This window comes from Homalodisca vitripennis, chromosome 1 (assembly GCF_021130785.1).
Source record: "Homalodisca vitripennis isolate AUS2020 chromosome 1, UT_GWSS_2.1, whole genome shotgun sequence".
In the NCBI taxonomy this organism is placed as follows: Eukaryota; Metazoa; Arthropoda; class Insecta; order Hemiptera; family Cicadellidae; genus Homalodisca; species Homalodisca vitripennis.
Genome location: NC_060207.1, coordinates 127,003,571 through 127,024,968, shown reverse-complemented (window position 1 = coordinate 127,024,968; position 21,398 = coordinate 127,003,571). Strand labels below are relative to the sequence as shown.

The 21,398-nt window shown below is 32.3% G+C and overlaps 1 protein-coding gene across 2 annotated transcripts in view; it reads left to right on the top strand.

Moving 5' to 3' along the window:
• LOC124371069 (PC-esterase domain-containing protein 1A-like) overlaps positions 1 to 7,913 on the top strand; it is a 43,614-nt gene extending 35,701 nt beyond the window's left edge. Inside the window, exons 8-10 of one of the 2 annotated variants that reach the window (XM_046829390.1) lie at positions 1,962 to 2,264; positions 5,268 to 5,650; positions 6,586 to 7,913. In XM_046829390.1, coding sequence (XP_046685346.1) covers positions 1,962 to 2,264; positions 5,268 to 5,638 — 674 coding nt within the window. In that variant the 3' untranslated portion in view covers positions 5,639 to 5,650; positions 6,586 to 7,913. Of the gene's footprint in view, positions 1 to 1,961; positions 2,265 to 5,267; positions 6,523 to 6,585 lie in introns of those variants that run through there. The other variant, XM_046829384.1, reaches the window with a different exon arrangement.
• The last annotated feature ends 13,485 nt before the right edge of the window (positions 7,914 to 21,398 follow it).

Genomic DNA, 21,398 nt, shown 5'->3' with positions numbered 1-21,398 from the left:
CCATGCATGGGATCGGCTGTGTTCTGCGTCACTATTTGGCACTTGCATAACCATGTATGTTACTCTTACTCGGGTTTAAACGGCAGTCCTTGACCTTCGGCCTTTTAAATAACATGTAAATTAAATTCTCCAATAATTGACAAAGTTTATTAGCTTCATGGTTGGAACTGCATCAAATGGTTATTTATTATTTGCTTTTTAATGAACTAAGTACTATGTAATGTAAGTTATAGGTTGATCTGTTTATATTTGCAGAATAAAAATACAGTCTCAAGTAGTTTTCTAGTATTAACAGAATATAAACTCATTTCCATATTTGGTGCTTCATCCCCCACCAAATACACTAGTATTTTAATGCGTTGATACAATACACTATAGCAGCTACAGTAACACTGAGACTCTGATAAAAAATAATCCTGACCTGATGCAGAGAACAGCCATGGCAATCGTTGTGACTAGGCGATCTGAGAAGGCAATCATATGAATTTAATGCCAATCCCAAAGGTTGTTAGGTGTTTAGGATATGTTGATGTCAGATTTTCCATTACATAGAATTGAAAATGTTTTCGAAATAGGAGAGAGAAAAATTAAAGAGAATTAGAAGAATTGATAACCATGGAATGCCTCATAATAAGAAAAATGACAGAATTGATAGTGAAGTAATCATTATTCGCTGGCTAGGCCGTCACTTTCTTGTGTAGTGTTAATATGTGTAGATTAAAAAAACTTTATCTTCTTTCAACAATAAGAGTATTAACTTATAATAAGTTCATATAATGCCATAAAGTTTTTTTTGACCAAAGTTCACTTGTTTTTTTTTATTTTAAACTATAGAAAATATTCCTGGGATCTAATAAACAATAATTTTCTTAAGTCCTGAATGGATTAAATTTTTTATCAATAGTTAAATTGGAACTCTGCTTTTGATTATCAAGAAGAGGTAAATGAATTGAATTCAGTACAATTGTTCTTGAATTTTTGTCCAAAAACGGTACTGTAACAATGTCCCACTCTCCATATTTTTTAGACATTGCTCTGTATGACTCTTTTTATTTCCAAATTTAAAAAAAACCTTAAAGGGCTGTCGTTTTACAAACATAGATGTTGTTTAAAAGTGCATTGCTGAAAGAGTTAAAGGCTATCTCAAAGATTAAGTTTGAGAAGTGTTTCGAGGATTGGAATAAGCACTGGCACAAGTGGGTAATATCTAATGAAGTCTATTTTGAGAATTACAACATTAATGTAGATATATGAACAAATAAATATTTTTTAAACAATAAAAATTCCCATTATTTTTTGAACATAGCCTATCTCGTATTTAGCCCATGACACAGTAAACCATAGCATTTTGATTAAAAAGTTGCCTTTTTATGTCTTGATAATATGTCTGTACAATGTATTAACTCAAATCTTACAGATAGATATCAATCTGTTCTTGGAAATGGTTCTTTATCTTGTCTCTTATTAGTTAAATATAGGGTCCCTCAAAGCTCAATTATGGATCGCATTCTGTTAATACTCTACGTAAATGATCTGCTGGAAAGTATCTTCAGCCATGACAGTTTTAATACATTAATTTTTGCTGATGTTCATGGCCTAATAGAGAACAGTATTAATGATGATCTGATTAGGTGTGACCTCAAAATTAGAACTGACATCATCGAAGATTAGTATATGGAAAACCAGCTTTGTATGAATAAGTGAAACTCAAGACATAGCTATTAGTTTATCTTGTATAAATGAGTTTGCATTAGACACTGGTAGCAGTAACTCATATGAAGTTCCTGGGCATTATGGTGCAACATTGTCTCAAGTGGCACAGCCATACTGACAATGTATTTTATATAACTGTTTAAATTATAGATTTTGTATTTGTTATTAGCCTATCTGATATGACATAATTTGGTATATAGTTCCATCTGTTAAAACAACAAACTTCTTTAATCATACCTTTTTTTCAGCACTGAGTTGGGATTTTCCGCTGCCCAATCGGGTAGAGACAATTCTCCTGGAGAAGGCTAAGGCCCAGATGTCCAAGCAGCCGAGCTCACCCACTCCCCAGCTCGTGTCTCCACAAGTGCTCTCGGACAAGGCCAAGAAAAGCACTGAGGGCAAGACGCAAGGCCCTGCCAAGAAACGAGGCCAAGAGAGGAAGAATGGACAGTATAGTCGGCAGCAGCGAGCTCAGCAGAAACCAGTGAATACACCACCTAGTCGTCCTGCCAGGGTTAAGTCAAACAGGGGAAGGGGGAAGTGGAGTCAGAGTAAGATAATGTGGTTATTCTTCTAAGTAATTTGTTACAAAATAATAAAGTCAAGACAATACCCTAAAAATATATCAAAACAATTAATGCCTTATTTAAAGAAGATCGGAGTACATGTATTCACAGATGATAGTTGATCGGCATTACAGAATTACCAATCGCTAAAATCTGTTAACCAATTAACCCTTCACGCGTTATTTTTTTTTCATGGTCATACCCCCTCCTGCGTTGATTTTTCTGGTGGATTTTTAGAGATTTTGTGTTTTATAAATAATATAAGTAAATTACCCAAGTTTATAATTATTTTATTATACTTCTATGTTTTTAGTGTTTAAAATTAGCCAAATTAAATTAAACAAAATTAACCTAATTTAGATTAGTTTATTAAGTTTACAATGATTCAAACTGAATAACTTACATTAGAAGTCTGATTTTGTGTGGTAGTTTTTAAAACATTCTCCAACACAAAGTCCTGCTTCACAATCAGGGCACCAAAACACAGTGTCTTTCCTCTGTCCATGCTTGTAACACACAACACATCTTTTTTGGGGTTTTGCTTTTCTTCCAATAGCAGGTATTCTGTCGATGAAGTGACGTTCAGTAAGGGCGCCTTAGTGGTGGTTCAGTTGAAGGTCTTCCAGAAGTTTTTCTTGGTACACCAACTTGAAACTTCTCTAGCAGTTCTTTTACTAATGTCAATCTAAAGTTTAAGTGCTCTGAATTGGGATTTGTTACTTTCCAGATTACATAGCAATTCAAAACAGTGGACATTCAATAATCGCTTTGAAAACCTTTATATACCACTTTGTACCCCTTTTTCGTTCCATCAGATAGCTTTGCAGAAGTTGATCTCTCATGTCTACCCCACCCATGTTGTTATTATACTCAACTACACAAAGTGGTTTTTAGTATTTTCTTCATTTTGTTTGGTTTTGCATGGTACCATCTCTAATTTGTGGTAGGTTGAGATCATACTTACAACCCGCTTGTCACACCACTTTGTAATGGTAACATGATCTGAGTGCATTACACACAACTCTCCCTTAGACAGTTTCTGCTTTTTTATTTCAGTTGGAACTGTTTTTCTGTTCAGTCGCAATGTTCCAACACAGTCTGTTTTTCTTTCTTTCAAAAATTTTGCTAGTTCTGGGTCATTGTAAAAGTTATCCATCCATAATGTGTAGCCTTTGTCCAGTAATTTTTCAGCTAGGCATAGAACAATAGCTATGGTTTTTTTTTACAATTATTGGGGACAATAGGAGACTCCAAAAACCATACCTGAGCCAGTATTATAGCATAAGATTCCATGTATAGCCTGTTTTAGATTCACACAACTCATAGGTTTTGACCCCAAACTTGGCCGCTTTTAGCGGGATGTACTGCTTGAACGATAAGCGTCCTTTCCATAAAAGTAGGGATTCATCTATTGATATGTTTTGTGATGGTGTGTAGGCCTCTTGAAATTGTTTGTTCAGATGTGAGATTATTGGGGAAATTTTACTAATTCCCTTATTACCTGAATCACTAAAATGCAAAAACTTAGACAAAAGCTCAAAGCGGTCACAAGACATGGACAGATGAAAAATAAATTAGAGTCCAATATCGGGTTCTTAGAGTAGTATGACCTAATTGAAGGTTTCACTACAAGACTCATATTCATGTAGAGAGCAAGGAAAACATTAAATTTCATTTTTTGTGCAAGGGGGTCCATTTCCATAACCTAGAATGTTGCCTAAAAATCATGCCTTGTTTGGCCATTTCAGCATCAGCATATTTGTTGGTCTCCAATACAATATTGTCAACTAATTTGTCATCGAAAAAGAAAAGAAAAAGTGTCCAAAATACTTACTGGGTTGATTTTTGGACCAGAATCCACAACAAACTCCTCCCTTACAGGATTATAGTTGAACAAGTGTTCCCAAACCAATTTCAGAACCAGAAGAAAAACCAGGTAGGCCTAGGCCTACATTTAGTTCTGCATCACCTCCTCCTCTTTCAACAACATTGAACTCATTTTGTACTACAATGTTTTCACCTAGCCTATTTTCAATATCATCATCACTATTTTGTCCAAAGTCTAATACTTCAAACTCAGCTTGAGCAAAGTCATTGTCATATCCATCGTCGTCGAAATCTTCATCTGATTCAAGGTTCAAAAGTCTGTCAATTTCACTGTCTCTTTCCACTAGGTGTCCTTCAAGATTACTCATTTTCAATTTGATTTTAAAAACATTTTACAAAAACGATAACAGTTTTAAAATAAATTCCCTAAAAGCTAGCTAACCTACAAACCATTCCCAACTCATGTTTATAAAACACAACAAAATTGTTCCTGTCAAAACGGGATTTCCTTCTTCAAAAACAATATAGTTAGCTTGTAAAACTAATAATAAGCATAACTAATAATAATAACTAAACAAAGGAACATAAAAACACACAAAAAATATGTCAGTAGAACATAACCATCACACTAACAATGACTGTAAACAACAACAAACGTAAGCCGACAAACGATCGGCTGCACGGCAATGACGTCGTCTTGAATGCAGCTGATTTCTCAGATATTTTTTCTAAAGATCGATTTTTCGAGATATCGACTCAATTAATCGAAAGTTTGAATCTTCTCCTTTCGATTGGTATACATTTTTCATATAAAACATTCGATAGTTGCCTGTTACAGCTACAAAAAATAACCGACTACTCCATGACGTACTCAGTACGGCAAAACGCGATCTCAAGTGAAAAGTGTCATGACGTACCTAGTACGGCAAAACGCGTTGAAGGGGTTAAGCAAATTATTGTAGTTTTGTAAAAAATATTTTGCTGCAGTTCGTATTTTTTATATTTAGGATTATGTTTTGCCACGAGTCTCCAGTATCTATTAGAGAGTGATAGCTGATTGGCAATATGAAATGAATAGTGGTACACTAACAGTTCTTACAGAATAAATTATAGTTGTAAACTCCCAGAAATATCATGTTAATAAATAATGTTACCTTTCAGATAAACAAAGGGGCTGGCAAAGAGTACGATCAAACACACCACCTCCCATTCATGGCTCTGGGACCTACATCAATCCTTGGGCCAACAATTTTCAGCCCCCCAATTGGAGTGAAGATCAGTGGTCTGAGGGACAGATGTTCCAGAACGGGCAGAGATTCGGGAATGAACAAAGATTTGCCAATGACCAAAGATTTTCCAGTGAACAAAGGTTTATTAATGAGCTGAGGTTTACTAATGAACAAAGGTTCCAAAATGACCAGAGGTTTGTAGAAGAGTCAAGGTTTCAAGCTTCCAGCATATTGGCTCAAGCCATGATGCAGAGAATGGCAACCCGACCTGCCTTCAAGTCGTCAAGATATGCTCCATACTAGATACCTTGAGATGTAAGTTAAATGCATTTTATAAAAAATCCTTGTTAACAACTTTTGTGGAGATATCTCAACACTCATGTTTCCATTGAAGTAGAAGTTTTAATCATAAAATACTTGAAAAATGTAGGAAGATGTAGCAGTGGAAGAAGGGTTTCAAGTGTTATCCAGTCCTGGATTTAAGTAATAGTACTAAAGCAGTACCTTGCATCTTACCTTAAGCTCTGAATATAAACTGATGTTCATTCACTATGTCTTATCGCTGACTCAGGTTACTTTATTTCTGTATCCGTTACTATATTTAAATGCTTTAGAGTTTAAAGCATTTTGTATGATGCCTGACATAAAATATCCTCCCTTCTTATTGTATTGTAGTGTTATGTTTATGATGAAGTAATGTTTTTCACGATGTCACTTAATATGTAATTACACTTATAAATTATTAAAGTCTGAGTAAAAAAACACAACCTACAATGTAATTGAAGTTTGATAGATACCACCAGATTGGATTGAAATGTGTTGTGTATTTCAAAAGAATGGTAAAGGGGTTTTTAGTATTGACTTTTTCCTAATTATAATAGTCAAAGTCGAGTAGGCTTCTGCTAATTCAGCACATTCAAGACTTTAAAAACACAAATAACACAAAATCAAGAGCAATCATTCAAACATAAGTAAGGTGTGTTTCTGTGTTGTCTCAGTTTGTAGTGGTTCAGCAAAATTCGGTTCCTGGAATCTACCACTGAAATAAAAAATAACAGCAATTGTTAGTACTTGTTTTATACCTGGTTGGGGCTGTTCCAAGTTTATCCACTGTTACTTTGGATTTTTAAAGTTCATTTTTTAATTTTGTGTATCAATGATCTATTAATATATATATATATATATATATATATATATATATATATATATATATTAATACTTAAAAATAATTCCATCTTAATTCAAAATAGGATGAACGTCTGTCTACATTACTGGTGTGAACTATTGCTTCTTCATCTCTACGACTGTAAAAGTGATTTGAACTTCACTTAAATATCTCACTGGATAAATTATACAGTAGTTGTAAACTACTGTATATGTATAATATAATGATAACTGTAAATGATAACTTCAGATAAACAAAGGCTGGCAGAGAGTACAATAAAAATAAACTGTCTCCAGTTATTGCCTTACCAATCATGATATTATTGATAAGGTTATGTGTATGCAATTGTGAAAATAATTATCAAAACTATAATTATACATGATTTTATTTGATAAATTAGCAGATCTTCAATTATACAAGTAATTGTGTCATAATGTTGATGTAACTGGTAGTTTGATACCTCAGTTATGGATTTCCGACTAAGCCATTTAGTAGTACATGCAGTTGTGATCATGTTTAGCTTAGAGATTGAAACTTGGCGTCTGAAGTGATTTTATAAACTGTCAAATTGCTTTAGAATTCTTGTGTGTTAAATGAGCCTGAAATGGTTGTTGATTCTACAAATTAAGGACAGTTTTCCATAGAATTAGAAATGCTATTATATCCTTCAATTGATTTCATGATTGTGATTCGATATTTCCAAAAACTATTTTTTATTGTTGAAAATAGATAGACATATAGAAAGAATTAAAATTAAAAAATTACTGTACAGTTCACAACTCCTAGTAATTAGCGTAACAGCAATAATTTACATAATATTACAGAGTGCTACAGACATAAAAATGTGCTAGACTATCAGGCACTGAATTAGCAGAGGTCTATTTTTTTGTGCATTTGTACATTTTGTTGTAATATTAAATTGTCATTGTGTAATTAAAAATTTGATGGCAATTGAGGAATTCTAGGCGTCTCTGTGCCTAAATAAATTTTACTCTTATTATGTATTCTAATCTGTGGTAATAGATATGATAGGAATTATTTTAATTTTATTCATGTGAAACATTGAAGGTGGTTTGTTTGCCGCAGTATGTACAGCTTTATTTTTGCTTTAGCTACAATTGGCTACATATATATGTAAGATATCCACTTGTAAACACTTGTTTTTAATGTTGTTTAAGTATTTGACAATATCTGTAAGTATTTTCTTTTAAAGTTGTAGAGTGTAATTATTGAATGTACCTCGAGTATGTTTTAGTTATAGTTTTGTTCATAAACATAATGTTCAAAGAAATGTAAAAGATTTTTGTTTGTTATTATTTAAGACAAGCTTTAAGAATTATAATAAGACTTTATTTTTGTGTTTTAAATTTTAGTTTCTATTATGGTTTAAATTAGTTTTCTATTAATACATATTTTGATCAGATCACAAAATAATATTTTAATACACATTTTTAATACAATTTGGTGTTTCCAGGTCACAAATTAATTGTTATATAATTATAGTAACATCGGTTTTATTACAGGATTAAATATAATATATTCATTTACATTAAAGCTTATGAAATTGTTTAAAATAAATATGATGCAATTTGTTGGTTCAAGACTGGGTTTAAACATTTTTTTAAACTGTGAAACACAGTTGCAATTTTAATTATGAACAAATTCACTGCATCCCCATTTAATGTTTTGTGTAGAAATCCCATCTATCTCATGTAAAATTACATTTAAGAAATTGGATTTTTTTATTCTTAATATAAAAGTATTGTAATAAATCTAAAATGTTTGATTGAATGTTAGGATGCAAAACACTATTTGTCTATATTGTTAGCAATACTTAAATGTTTCATTTCCAGGAATTATATTGTACTTTTGAGAATACATTTTGTATTTTTCTCACAGAAACACACTATTGTAAAACTGACTGGTATTAATTATTTGCAATAATTAGCAAATATTGCAGTTTAAAAGTTGTTACAGGTATATCCTTCCTCCTAAAATATTCTAAAATAATTTAGAATTATCTGTTAAAAATGTTATTGTTCTGTGTCTGCCCTGGTTGTCCAAGTAACATCAAATGTGATGGCTGAATATTACATAACTTTGCTAAAATTACAATAAAAACATTATGTTCTATGTTTAACATATCAAATTATGTATTGTATGAAATTAAAAATAAACCTTAATTGATATAACTGTTTCTTGTTTTTTTTTTTATAGAAAAGAACATCTTTAAAACGTTCTTTTTGAACTGGGGTTTGAAACTTAGTTTTTATTTTAAATTATGACATTGTCTCACTAAAAATAATAATAAAAGTAAAGTATCATCATGATTGGTTTAAAGGGCCCAGATTGCACCCTCTAATTGTAACTAAGAACATATCAGTTTTACCTGTACATTTCCAGTTAATCTATTATTACTGGACATTTTTATTTCTAATAAACACACAAAAATTGCAATCACTTTTGTTCAAATAATCATACTTATATATCTCAGAAAAATATTTGTAATAATAATGTTTACAGTTAAAAAGCAATCAACTGTGATTAAATTAATGAGTTTTTGCAACAAGACTAAAATCTTTCTAGATAATTAAACCAAGAAAGTACAAAAATTATTTATTGTTTAATATATAGTACTCACTTGTCAGTTTAAAAGGTAGTTAGACTATTGCTGTTCTTGCTCAAAATTGTCATTCATTCCAAGCAAAACTTCCGTGTTAATTTGATCTTAAGTTTTGTATTTATAACTAGTCAGTAAATTATTGTGGCTGTAAAAATGCTGTTTATTTTTAATATGTAAAAACTTGTACATTTTACCAGTAGGTTATCCTTTAAAATATCAAAGTCAAATACCTGTTTTTTTGGGAATTTAATATTTATATTAGAGTCAACGTTCAATTGTGCTAAAAATGTTTTGGGATTTGTATCCTCATGGCAGAATATGACTCATGAAAAAAATTCCAAATAACTTAATAAAAAATTTTTAATCCATTGCATTTTAGTAGTGAAACTTTGGTTTTAAAGAACATAAGAAACCATATTCATAACTCAGTATTAAATTGTTATAACTGATTCCGATTCTAACATGATTTGCAGATCTAGCATTTGTCTGATTGTTTTTAAAATAGAGAATTTAATGGAAAGTGAGTTAATGTTTTTTAATAACTTACAAAGTTATAATGTTGAATTAGAATAAAATGCAAATAAATTAAAGTAATTGTGTGAAATAAGGTATTTAACTTTGGTTTTGTTAATTTAAGCTTACAGATAATAACATGACATAAGTCTCTGGGCTTGTGTACTTTCTTTATTTGCTGACTCTTGTGATATAATTTAATAAATTTAAATCCATAAACCCTAAAGGACCTCAAGCAAATGCTATTTTGGTATTTTGTAGAACGTATTTCTTTTGATGTATGTAGTTAATTGTAATTCAGAGAATAAAGTCAGCAAAACAAATTAAGTTTATCTGAGCCTTCCAATTTCATAGAATTATCAACATTTATAATAAATATTGATCATTAATTTAACATGTGAAAACATAATGCTAAACTTATGAAAATGCATCTGAATAGCATTTAGTTTAGCATAGTTTCTATAGATTTATATCCTATGATGTCATTAAGCACAATCAAACGTTTGGTTAACACTGTTTGTAAGCTGATTTGTAGCAAGATTGTAGTCAGAGAGTTAGATTCATTATATAAACATTATTTATATACTAAGACTAGAAAATGAATAATTATCAGTTTAAATATTGAATAATGTACCTATATTTTGCATGTGTGAGTGAACAGTAGTAAATCAAAATTTCCTAACACTGGAACTGGCCTGTTCATTATTTTTCAGGGCATTGCAATGCACATACTGGAACATAAATTCTTATATTATTAAAATTTGTGTTATATTTATGATTTTTTTCTTTTTGTCTTGTCCATGTCAAAAGTGTAGTGAGTCTATTAGGCAAGAGACATGACCTAATTATGAAAAATTCATCATGCAGATAGCAATGTATAGCTAAATGTTTAGCTAAAAAACTATAAATTTTGGCCTTTAATATTTTGTATCATAATTCTGTGGTCTATTGGAGTGGATGTGGAAATTACTATATGTTTAGAATCCTTGATCTGTATTATTGATAGTATAATGATGAAAAATTACAATTTTTGTAGATCTTATATTTGGTCTTTATTTTCATACATATAAGTATGAGTATTTCATCGCTAAATATATTAATTTGCATACATAGAAACCAAATAATCCTGATAATCTTGGGTTCTTCCTAATTTTTTGAATTCAGATAAATATATCTTATTATGTGTAGAGCAAAGATTTTTGTAGGCACTATTGACAGTTTGGGAAGTTTTGGAGCTTTTCTATGATTTACAGTAAGTAAGGCATACATGATTGTGCCTGTATATTTTAAAATAATGTATACTCTAAAATATTTTAATTTCAATTAAAAGAGTCACATTATCAAAGAAGCTACAACCAAGTTGTCACACACATACAGCAATTTTCAATGTCAGTCAGTTATCAATCTGTATGTCTGTTTACATCTACATATGTATAGTTACTTGTATAGAGTTATTTACTGTTCACTTTCTTGTCCTAAAGACCAATTTAGCTTGTCTTAAAAGCATTCATGAAATGATAAATATACTTCATTCATTTGTACAACAGTTATGGTCAGTTCCAGGGTTGATATGACAGTATGGGCTTCTCTGACAGGCTCAAATTACTTAATCAACAAATATTAAGTTTGAATGTAACAACCTGCAATTTAACTACATAAGCTTTCACAGGTATACAAAGTATAATATATTCTTCTAAAATATTATTTACATTATTTATATTCTAGTCTAAAATTTTAACACTTGTTATATTTGGTGCTATAGAAAACTACATCAGCTGTTTTTTAAAGACAGTATGACTTGAAGAAAATAGACAAATTCATTTTAGTTATGATTTAAGACGACATTTGTAATTTTATAATTATTTATAATGAAGTATTGTTATTTATTACAATAAAAAAGATTGGGTTTGTATTTATGGTATGTTACAAAATGAGTTAAAACACCAAGTCATAGTAACGTAATTCACATCTCAGTTTCAGTACAACAGAGATGTTTGATTTCATTTTGGGTTTAAACCGTTTAAAAGTTTTATTTTAAAATTTCATTCTTCTAAAATAGTAATAAAATAATTGAAAATAAACATAAATATCAAACCTCAAAAGGTTAAAATGTTTGGTAGTAAATGCATGGTTTGCTATTTTATTAATAGCTTTGTTATTTATTCAATAATAATGTTGAGTGATCTGTTACTATTATATGCTGAGTTACCATGGTTGATGTTGACACAGTGATGCAAGTGTTAGTGCCTTTGTGGTTTCTAAGACTGATGAAACTTTTATACTGTAAGTTCTACTTTTATTTAGATCTTAGAATGTTTCTATTAGTTTGTAATGTTATAACAGAATAAAGAAATTTTGATTATTTTCTGGTTAACTGCTGTCTATTTATTAGCATTGAGTCCTTTTCTTTAAAAATTAAAAAAAAGTGTTAACTGGGATTGAAATGCTGTTTAATATAGAGGTTTGGAAATGCACAAACAGCTTTGTCACAGTCACTTCCATGTACTTAATAGTAACAGTTTTATATAAGTTAAAAGTGAAAGTTTGTGGAATAATTTGCTATATTTGAGGGGAGGGTTTCACAAAAAGAAACTTTCCTTGCGGATGGTTGCAGTGTTCCTGGTAACACAAACTGAGCTGGGCATTCTCAGCTAACCCACCAAACCTGCTAGTAGATTTGATTAACCCGTGAGTCCCGTGTATTCCACTTACATAGTAGGTCACCTGTATAGCTGCCAACTAACATTGCGTTTTTTTTTTTTTATTGCTATTTGCTCTCTATTGCTTTTAAATCTTAACTTGCACTTATAATGCAATTTGTACCTGTTTCCTGATAAGTTAATTAGTATTTTACAACTGTCAAGCAATAAAAAAAAATAATAACAAAAATAATTACTAACTATAAATTGTAATTTTTTAAATTTTATTAATATATCCCCATTTAATTACACATGCAGAAATAATTTTTTCAGTTACTAAGGAAATGTTTTTTATTACTTAAGACATTCTAAATTAAATTTATCATGTAAAAATAATGCATGTGGAAACTAATACAAGAAACAAAAACTTAGATTTACTTCCCTTCTGCTGCACAGTTGTGGCACCAATAGCTTGTTTTGGCAGTGTGTTCCTTGCATACGGATCTTTCACAAGCTGATCATTTGTATGGAGTAAACCTGTTTTCCTGACAGGGCAGTAGTGGCACTTTGGTTTTCGTCCCTTGACAACTGAAAAAATATATATACATATATATTTTTTTATATCTAGGATCGCATCAAAACATTGATTGTGTTCACAATCAAGAAGTATTAGGGTTTTTTCTAAGACCAAGGTGTTTTTAGTGGCAAAATATTAAATGTATGAAGTTTTAATTACTGGTAAAAAAAGATCAATCCTTACCTTGTTGGGGGTTTGGCTCAAGAAGTTCTACGCCGGCAACAGCCCTGATGCTGGTCCTCAATTGGAGTGAGAGGGCCTGAATAGAAGCTCTATGTAGAATATGCGGTTTTACTAGGTCCCTCGCAAGGCTCGTTATGAAAGTCCTCCTCTGCATGGTGTCTTTTGTATTCAGGTTGTAGATAATCTGACCATTTATAGTTGCCAGATTCAGGAGTCCACAAAAAATCGTCAAAGACCACCTGTTACTAATACGTTTTACAGAGTAGTCCTTTTTCTTTCTGTCTACAACATCGATTCCACCTTTGGTCATGTTATAAAAAGTAATTACCTCTGGTTTGTTAGCCTCAGAATCGGGATCAATAGAGTCATCATCATGAAATGTCAACAACATCAAAACATTTTTCCCATTTTTCGGGACATAAGAGACTAATGTGGCTCTATTCGGGTCACAGCCAAAAGCAAACATGCTGCTGCCTACTGGTCTACCGTGGACATCTTTAAATGACTCTGGGATCTCTCGCTTATTTTTTTTATAGTCCTTACTATAGTGGTTCTATGATGCATGAACAATTCATTGGCAAGGGGAACAGAGGTATAATAATTATCCATCGTAATGTTCCTTCCTATTCTGTCAATGTGTTCCATTAGTCTCAAAACCACGCTACTTACTGAGTTGTCATACACATAAGGGCCCGGGGGCTGTTTGCTTGGATAAATTTCCATGTTCAACACATAGAATGTTCGAGCGTCCGACATTGCATAAATTTTTATACCATACTTGTCTGGTTTATTGCTCAGGTACTGTCTGAACTTACATCTCCCCCGAAATGCCTCCAGCATCTCATCAATAGTAACGTACTCTCCTGGAGTGTAGTGTTCCTTACAAAAAAGTTTCGAATACATCCCTAAATGCAGCCAAGTTGTCAATTTTTTTGCATTCCTCCCTGGTTCTATTATCATCAAATCTGATTGCTCTTACAAGCTGATGGAATCTTTTTTCAGACATGACTGCTTTGAAAAAGTCAGGGGCAGTTCCATCATTGACCCACATTTCACTAGTGTTTATGTGGTTTCCTTTTTTTACTCCTAACATATAAAGAACCCCCAAAAATGATAGCAATTCATCAACATTAGTATTAAGACAATCTTGTTTGCCGTGAGCATAGTTTGAGGAAATATCATCCAACTCATCATTGGTAAAGTTGACAATGTTCTGAATCATTTGATCTGGGAAAAAAAGTTTCCATGAATCAAAGATAGTTCTACTGTTCTTAGCAGCGCCTTTTACACCTGGCAATTTTTTAATAATATTATGTTAAGAAGTTTTCGTTCATCTAGCATCAGATTTATGAACGTACCATTTTGTGAAAGTATCCTTACCTAGATACACTGGACCGGGAGGTTGTCTCCTACTCTGCACTTGGATAGGTCCAGGCTCACTTACTGGATGAGCTACAGGTTCGTGCACCGCTATCTCCATAGCAGACGTTGATGGAGCATCCAGATTTGTTGTGACAGGGGTAAAGCTTACATTTGCATCCTCTAGATCACCGTCACTTTCACCAGACTGTTCAGTGTTCGTATCGTGGAGTGAAATCTCTGAAGGAGCATCATGTTCACTATCACTACCAAGATTAGGAAAAGTCTCTTCATCCTCTTCAATCCAACTAAGAATAAGATGGTCTTGAATCTTAGACATCTTGAATTTTTCCAATGCTAAACTGCATAACACCACACTAAGTGACACTTGAAATTAATTCTACGCTAAAATGTTTCACTTAGACACTCAAATAACAATAAAAGACTAAAAACTTTGTTCACAAGAAACGCGAACTAAGCAAACAAAACGCTAAAGCGATCAGTCCCGTGTATAGATGTCGCCTAACTAATGTGCCAACGTGAATGGTCCCGTGTCGAGATGGCAAGTAACAGAGTATGCGGCGCGTGCTTCCACCCCTCCCCCCACCACTGCCTACGCATGAATGAATTATATCGTAACCACAGTGAAAACACGTGTTATATAGTCTATGAGGCACTTGCTAAGATTCAGGAGGCTAAATTAGAAAATTAAAAAAATTTCTTCAGAGCTACTATTTTGTTAGATGGCATCTAACAAGGGGACCCCTCATGGGTTAAGGTGGTGTAATTATTTTTCCAATTAAAATGTTACATTTATAACACAATATGCAAATATATTGGGCATTTTGCGTGAGAAATCTGCATTTGTAGGTAATCTTTTGAGTTGCTAATGAAAGCCTATGGAAAAGACAGACGTGGCATATGTGTTTTCATGAAGGCCATACATGCATTCAAGATGATGTTTTTGATTATGGGGGCCTGTTTCACTGCTCGTGAAAGTCAAATTTCTCATAATTCTTATGTTGTGTATCTAATTACCAGATGCCATCAGAAGAAAACAACCAGGAAAAGTGGTAATGACTATTTTTGTTGCATGACAATGCTGGTTGTGAGCAGTACTTTGTTAATCACAACATAACAAATCTGGAACAACCTCTCTGTTCTTCTGACTTGCAACCAACACATTTTTGATCTTTTTACCTAGTTAAACATGAAATTGAATTCAACAGAGGGAACCTGCCAAACCCTGACTAAAAAACAGAACTCAGCCTCTACTTACACATACAACAACCAGGAACCAACACTCACCTGATTATTTTTCAGACAATCCTCAGGGCAGCAAGACCAGAAACAAAATAACTTTCAAGACCAGAACTGCCATAAATTCAGCATTAAAAATGAAGAGCGAAGTAAAAAGTCTTTAACTATCTATCTTACATCAAAATATGGATAGAATGTCAAATAAAATAGACAGACTCAATGTTCTATTAGACGATCTCAAACCACACCTGGTAATACTTACAGAACATGGCTATAAGGAGGAAAAACTCATAAACATCAGGCTCATGGGATACTCCTTGAAGAGTTACTACTGCAGAGAAGCACATCTTAAAGGAGGTGTAGCCATGTACGCTTAAGATTATCTATTAGAAAAGCTGAAAATAATTAATTTAGACAAGCATTTATCTGATAAACCATCTCACAATTCACCTGTGAGACTAATATAGACTGCCTTGCGAAAAGAAATAACTACCTTATACAGCTTTACATAGCACTAAGCATGGCAATGTAGTATTGTCATAGCAATGACTTAGTAGCTAACGAAAGTAAAAGTCAACAACTAATATTTGGGAGAGACAGAAAGACCGTAGGGCTACTCCCTGATCTTGAAGAATTTACCTCAACCAAGTATCTTGGCATTATAATAGATGACACTTTATCATGGACACTCCATATTAACTCTCTTTGCAATAAACTAAGTTCAGGATAATTTGTGATGCGTAGAATGATGTCCATTAGCGACTTAACTACAGCCAAGACTGCATATCACGCTCTCTTCAAAACCCACCTGTGGTATGGTATTGTTGTTTGGGATGGAGCCACTATGTTAAACATTCAACGGGTATCAGCATCAATGGGTCTGATTGGCCCTAAGTACCATACAACTATCTTCTTTCCTTGTTTTTCCTCAATTATTATAACCCTGAACTGCATATAGACAATTAATACGTATTTACACATAACTCTGTTATACAGTTTAAATAATAGTCATACTACTATAGCTTTTAAGGAGTTGAAATTATAGTAGTGTTTATGATTTCTATTTGAACTGTTTAACAAAGGTATATGTTAATATTAATTCTCTCCTTAGTCAGTCTCCCCTCTCTTAAACCATCTCTAAATTCTCCTTTAAAGAAAACACCCAAATAACTAGCCCTTGCCTGGTAACACTTTTCTTGACTATATTTAGTGATATTATACCTAATATCAGTACATCACTTTTACAACACCTTACAGGCTGTAAAAACTATCATCCCAAAATATGAAAACAGCAAAAGCTAAAAATGTATGTTTACACGACTAATGTGATTTATATCTTTAAAATTTTTCAGTTTGAACCAATACAAAAATCATTGTTTCATCGTTTTGTGTGTGGTTGCCAAGACAGTTACAATCTTAGAATATTTTGCAAAAATTGTGGCAAGCCTTCAAGTCTCAAAATGTGTTGAACTGTTTCAGTTTAACACTTAAAAAAGAAATTATCATGAATCATTGAAAGTTTCTAGCATTTGTTGTAGCATGTATTCCAAAAATGCTGTTAGACACTGTAGGAATTTACTAATAAAATTATAAACCTAAATTTGAAGATACTTGTGTTAATTTTTATTTATTAATAATAATTATGATTATTATTAATTGTGGCATGTGCAATAAGTCAAGTATTGTTTTTGTATTCAAATAATAAAAAGTAGATGTTTTTGAATACATTTACATAATATATACATAATGGTAAAAATATCATTTTACAGACAAACAAATTCAAAATCAAACGTGCAATTTTTTGTAGAAGTATTTTTTTTCCTAATAAATCCTAAAAATTATGTCTAGTGTAAATGGAGTGAAAACAACTATAACAGTCATAAAATGAACAGCAGATTTAAGTAACTACTGTGGAAGGAGACACAACCATGATTGCTGAAGACCGACGTAGTGAATAAAATATAGTTGAATTTGGAAATGTTTAATTTTTAGGACTTACATATCTTGACAAGATAGTGATATATTGTAATGTTTTAATTCTTCTAGCAATGTTAAATTTTGTGTGAACTGTAATTTTTAAAATACAAATAAAATATTTAGTATCAAGCTGTCCTCAAGAGAATTTTCAGCTGTTTTGAGAGTAGTTAATAACTTATTCTCTACAGGAAGATTCACTTCTGGCTGGTTTATAACAATCAGTAGAAACTACACTAAATACAGCAAAAACAAATGTTGTCAATTACATCTAACAACCAAATAGATCTCCAGGAATTCACATCATTTGAGTTTATGGGTCTAGTTTACTGCAGAGGATGATTGTTTGAATAGATGGAGGGAGGGCTCCATTAGCAAGCCTAATGTGAGGGAAAGCTCTCTCCAGCCCACGTAGGCAGAGACTGGAACAATCCTCCACCCTTACATGACCTGGAACTCTTGTCTTACCAGAAGTTGTACAGAAGACCTTAAGACAAAAGATGAGTATTTCTCAGTTTCTTGTCTTAGTGAATGAAAGAGATTGAAATATTATCATATAAAAGTCTGTTCAAATGTTTAGATCAATTTTTAGACAAATAGTCAGGTTCATTAAGAAGTTTATGGAGTGGAAACTTGCTAAAGCAATAGAAATCTTGAAATATTTTGGCCTTGTTAAGAACTGTATTCAATCAACAATGTTAAATCAAAACTGACAGGATCAGTTATACATATTCATAGGTGAGTGGAGGGTACAGAGATTTATTGCACTTGCCTAAAGTTTAACCAATCAGTGATCAGTATAGATTCTTTATCACAAGCTGCCATGTTTGTGATAATCTGATTTCAATAACTATATGGAATTTGTGGTAGGTGCAAAGGTGGGACCAAGATTTATATTACAACAATGGGCTCATCGTGGGTTTGACTAGAAGCTACTAGAATGTTTCAATATTAAAACACATGAAATACACTGTTATGCTGGGGACATGTTTTTTTCTTAGTTTAATAGAACTGAAATTACCATAACTACAGGGCATTCACTGGTAGTCTGGAGATTTACCACACCACCCAATCCTGAGTGAATGGTAGTTAGAAATTCAGATGAGAGGGTACTGAATTTAAAAAATCAGTACCCTCCTGATACCCACCTTTAAGATAATTTGTGATTTTCATACTTTTAGTGCTGCTGGAGTGTTTGCAGATACTTCACCTGCCACCTTCCAAATTTTCTGATTAGTTAGGACGAGCTACCGTTGTTTTAAGCAATTTATTGGAATGTCTTTCAATCAATACCAAGACCAGTGGTATTGTGGATAGCACTGACAGATTTGACAGATCACTGGAAAGTGGAATGAAAAGGTGATAGTTGAGTACAGCTACAATTTGTAAGATGATTATTCCATCACTCTATGGAGATGTTGTTTGGCACTCTTGAGAGCACTTTCCCAAAGGCCTACTTGAGGAGTAGCAAGAGGGTTGAAGTGGAATTGTATTTCCAGGATTGCTGAAAAGTGGTGAATCATAACTTGGGAATCCAGAGAGGAGAATGTTGGGTGAATTGTTTGCAGAGGGCTACATCACCACCAACAGAAATTAGTACCACATTTAGAGTTAATTTGGATACAGAGCCCATGGCTTGACACAAAGTGAGTGAGAGTGGCTATAAAATCTTCAGTTCTTGAATTGGTGACCATTTTAAAATATAACGTTAGGCTGCAAGGTCCAGCATAATTTAATGTTGATTGACAGAAACAGTCACACATGAACTATTAACTTTTCAAAACAAAACTGTAATAATTCTTTCATTATGCCATTTTGTATTATTTGAGTTGACCTTTCAAATTCCAATTAATTTTTCTGTTTGCGACTCATCCCTAACAAGGTTTGTACTCCACTACAGGAGTTCTCATGAAATGGAGTTCTCCATTCTCCTTTTTGCCGAAAGGCGTAGTGTAGCGGGTACAGCTGTTATTGTGAGATAACCAAATCAAGCAACTTCGAGCACGGCTGCTGCTTGGATGAGGGACCGCTTAGCGATCCTGTCTTGGCTAGCAACCCGCCTGCCCGGCTATTGGTGGTGGTTCGGAAGCTTTAAGCTGTTCGTCCCCAGGTTAAGTGTTAGACAAGGCTTCTTAGTCCTAACTTTACTTTACTTTTTACAGAGGAGATGCCGTGTAGTTTCATCTTAAAACACCTAATGCAATTAAAAATCAAGATTTCTACAACAAACCTTAAATAAATAATTTAAATTAATTAATTAAATAATTTTTCCTTATGTAATCAAATTATTTTTATCTGTCAAAGAAAAATTATTTGAGATTTTTTAATACTAAAGAGAAAGCTAGACTGAATCAAAATGACAGGAAAATTATTATACATGTTTCCATTATGGTGTCAGGTGGTTGGACCTGCTAACTATGAATGAACTACATGAGCTACAAGCAGCTAGTATATGTATCTGTCTGCAGGACACATTGAGGATGAAATGAGCTAGAGACTTGAAATGTTGCAAGCAACCTTAGTGAAGCCTGTAGTGGAGTACAAACCTTGTAAGGGATGAGTCGCAAACAGAACAATTAATTGGAATTTGAAAGGTCAACTCAAATAATACAAAATGGCATAATGAAAGAATTATGACAGTTTTGTTTTGAAAAGTTAATAGTTCATATTATTTTATGTTTGTTTATAAAAGATTAATAAATAACTAAAGGAGTTTATGCAACATATGTACACACACAGGAATCCATACAAGAAGAAGAACATACACCCATATAATTTTGATAACTTACAATAAACATATATAAGTCAATAGATTTTAAAATTAAGATAAACTAGCAACCTATTTTAGAGTTAAAATTAACATAAAACAAATTATCATACATATAAGATAAAAATACATAAACTATTATAAAATTGAATCATCAGATAAAATAAAGTAATTTCTTTAGACTAAATACCACGGAATACATTAAATCTTAATATCAAAAACAAGGAGATTGTTATGCAAAGTAAGTTTGCAACACCTGAAGTTATAAAGTGAATTTAGATCAGCTGGTGACTTTACAGTAATGGAATTTATCCTATGAGACTGAGAAGAACCTTTCTTCATCAAGAAATTTATTAAAAAACACAAAGTTAATCAACATTTGAGTTATTAAATACAGTAATACATGTTATTATTTGTGTTAAATTGGTGAATCTTGATTTTTGTAAACGAACAGAATAGACATTTACTAGTGGATGACTACTTGAATATTGGATGGCAACCAGAACTCTCAAATCTTCAAGGATCAACATTGCCAGTACTAAATCCACACTAAACCGACAAGGATGATTGGAAGATGAATAAATTTCAATGGAACACACAAAGTAAAACTGGACTTGAACTCAAGTAAGATCTATCCAATTTATGATTCCAAATCTTTCAAAATTCAAACCTAACATGCAACAAAACCTTTTCTATGTTGGATATAATTTTTTTATGTGCCCATGGCATGTGACAAATAAATTCAATAATAAGTGGAGATCAAACGTTTATTTATTTATATCAATAGCTAGTTAAGCAAGGGCAAAGAAAAAATAAATAAAGCAAAAGACAAATTAATAGGCTATGAGCAAAACTGTTCTCTTATACGCAATAGGCTTAAGAAAGATGTGCCTTGGTGTGCAGACTAGAAACATTAAAACATGAAATGAGGAAACTTCAGATTGGCCAAAATAACGTACGATTGGGATCTGATCAAAGTGCCTTAACTGAATATAAAAAAGAA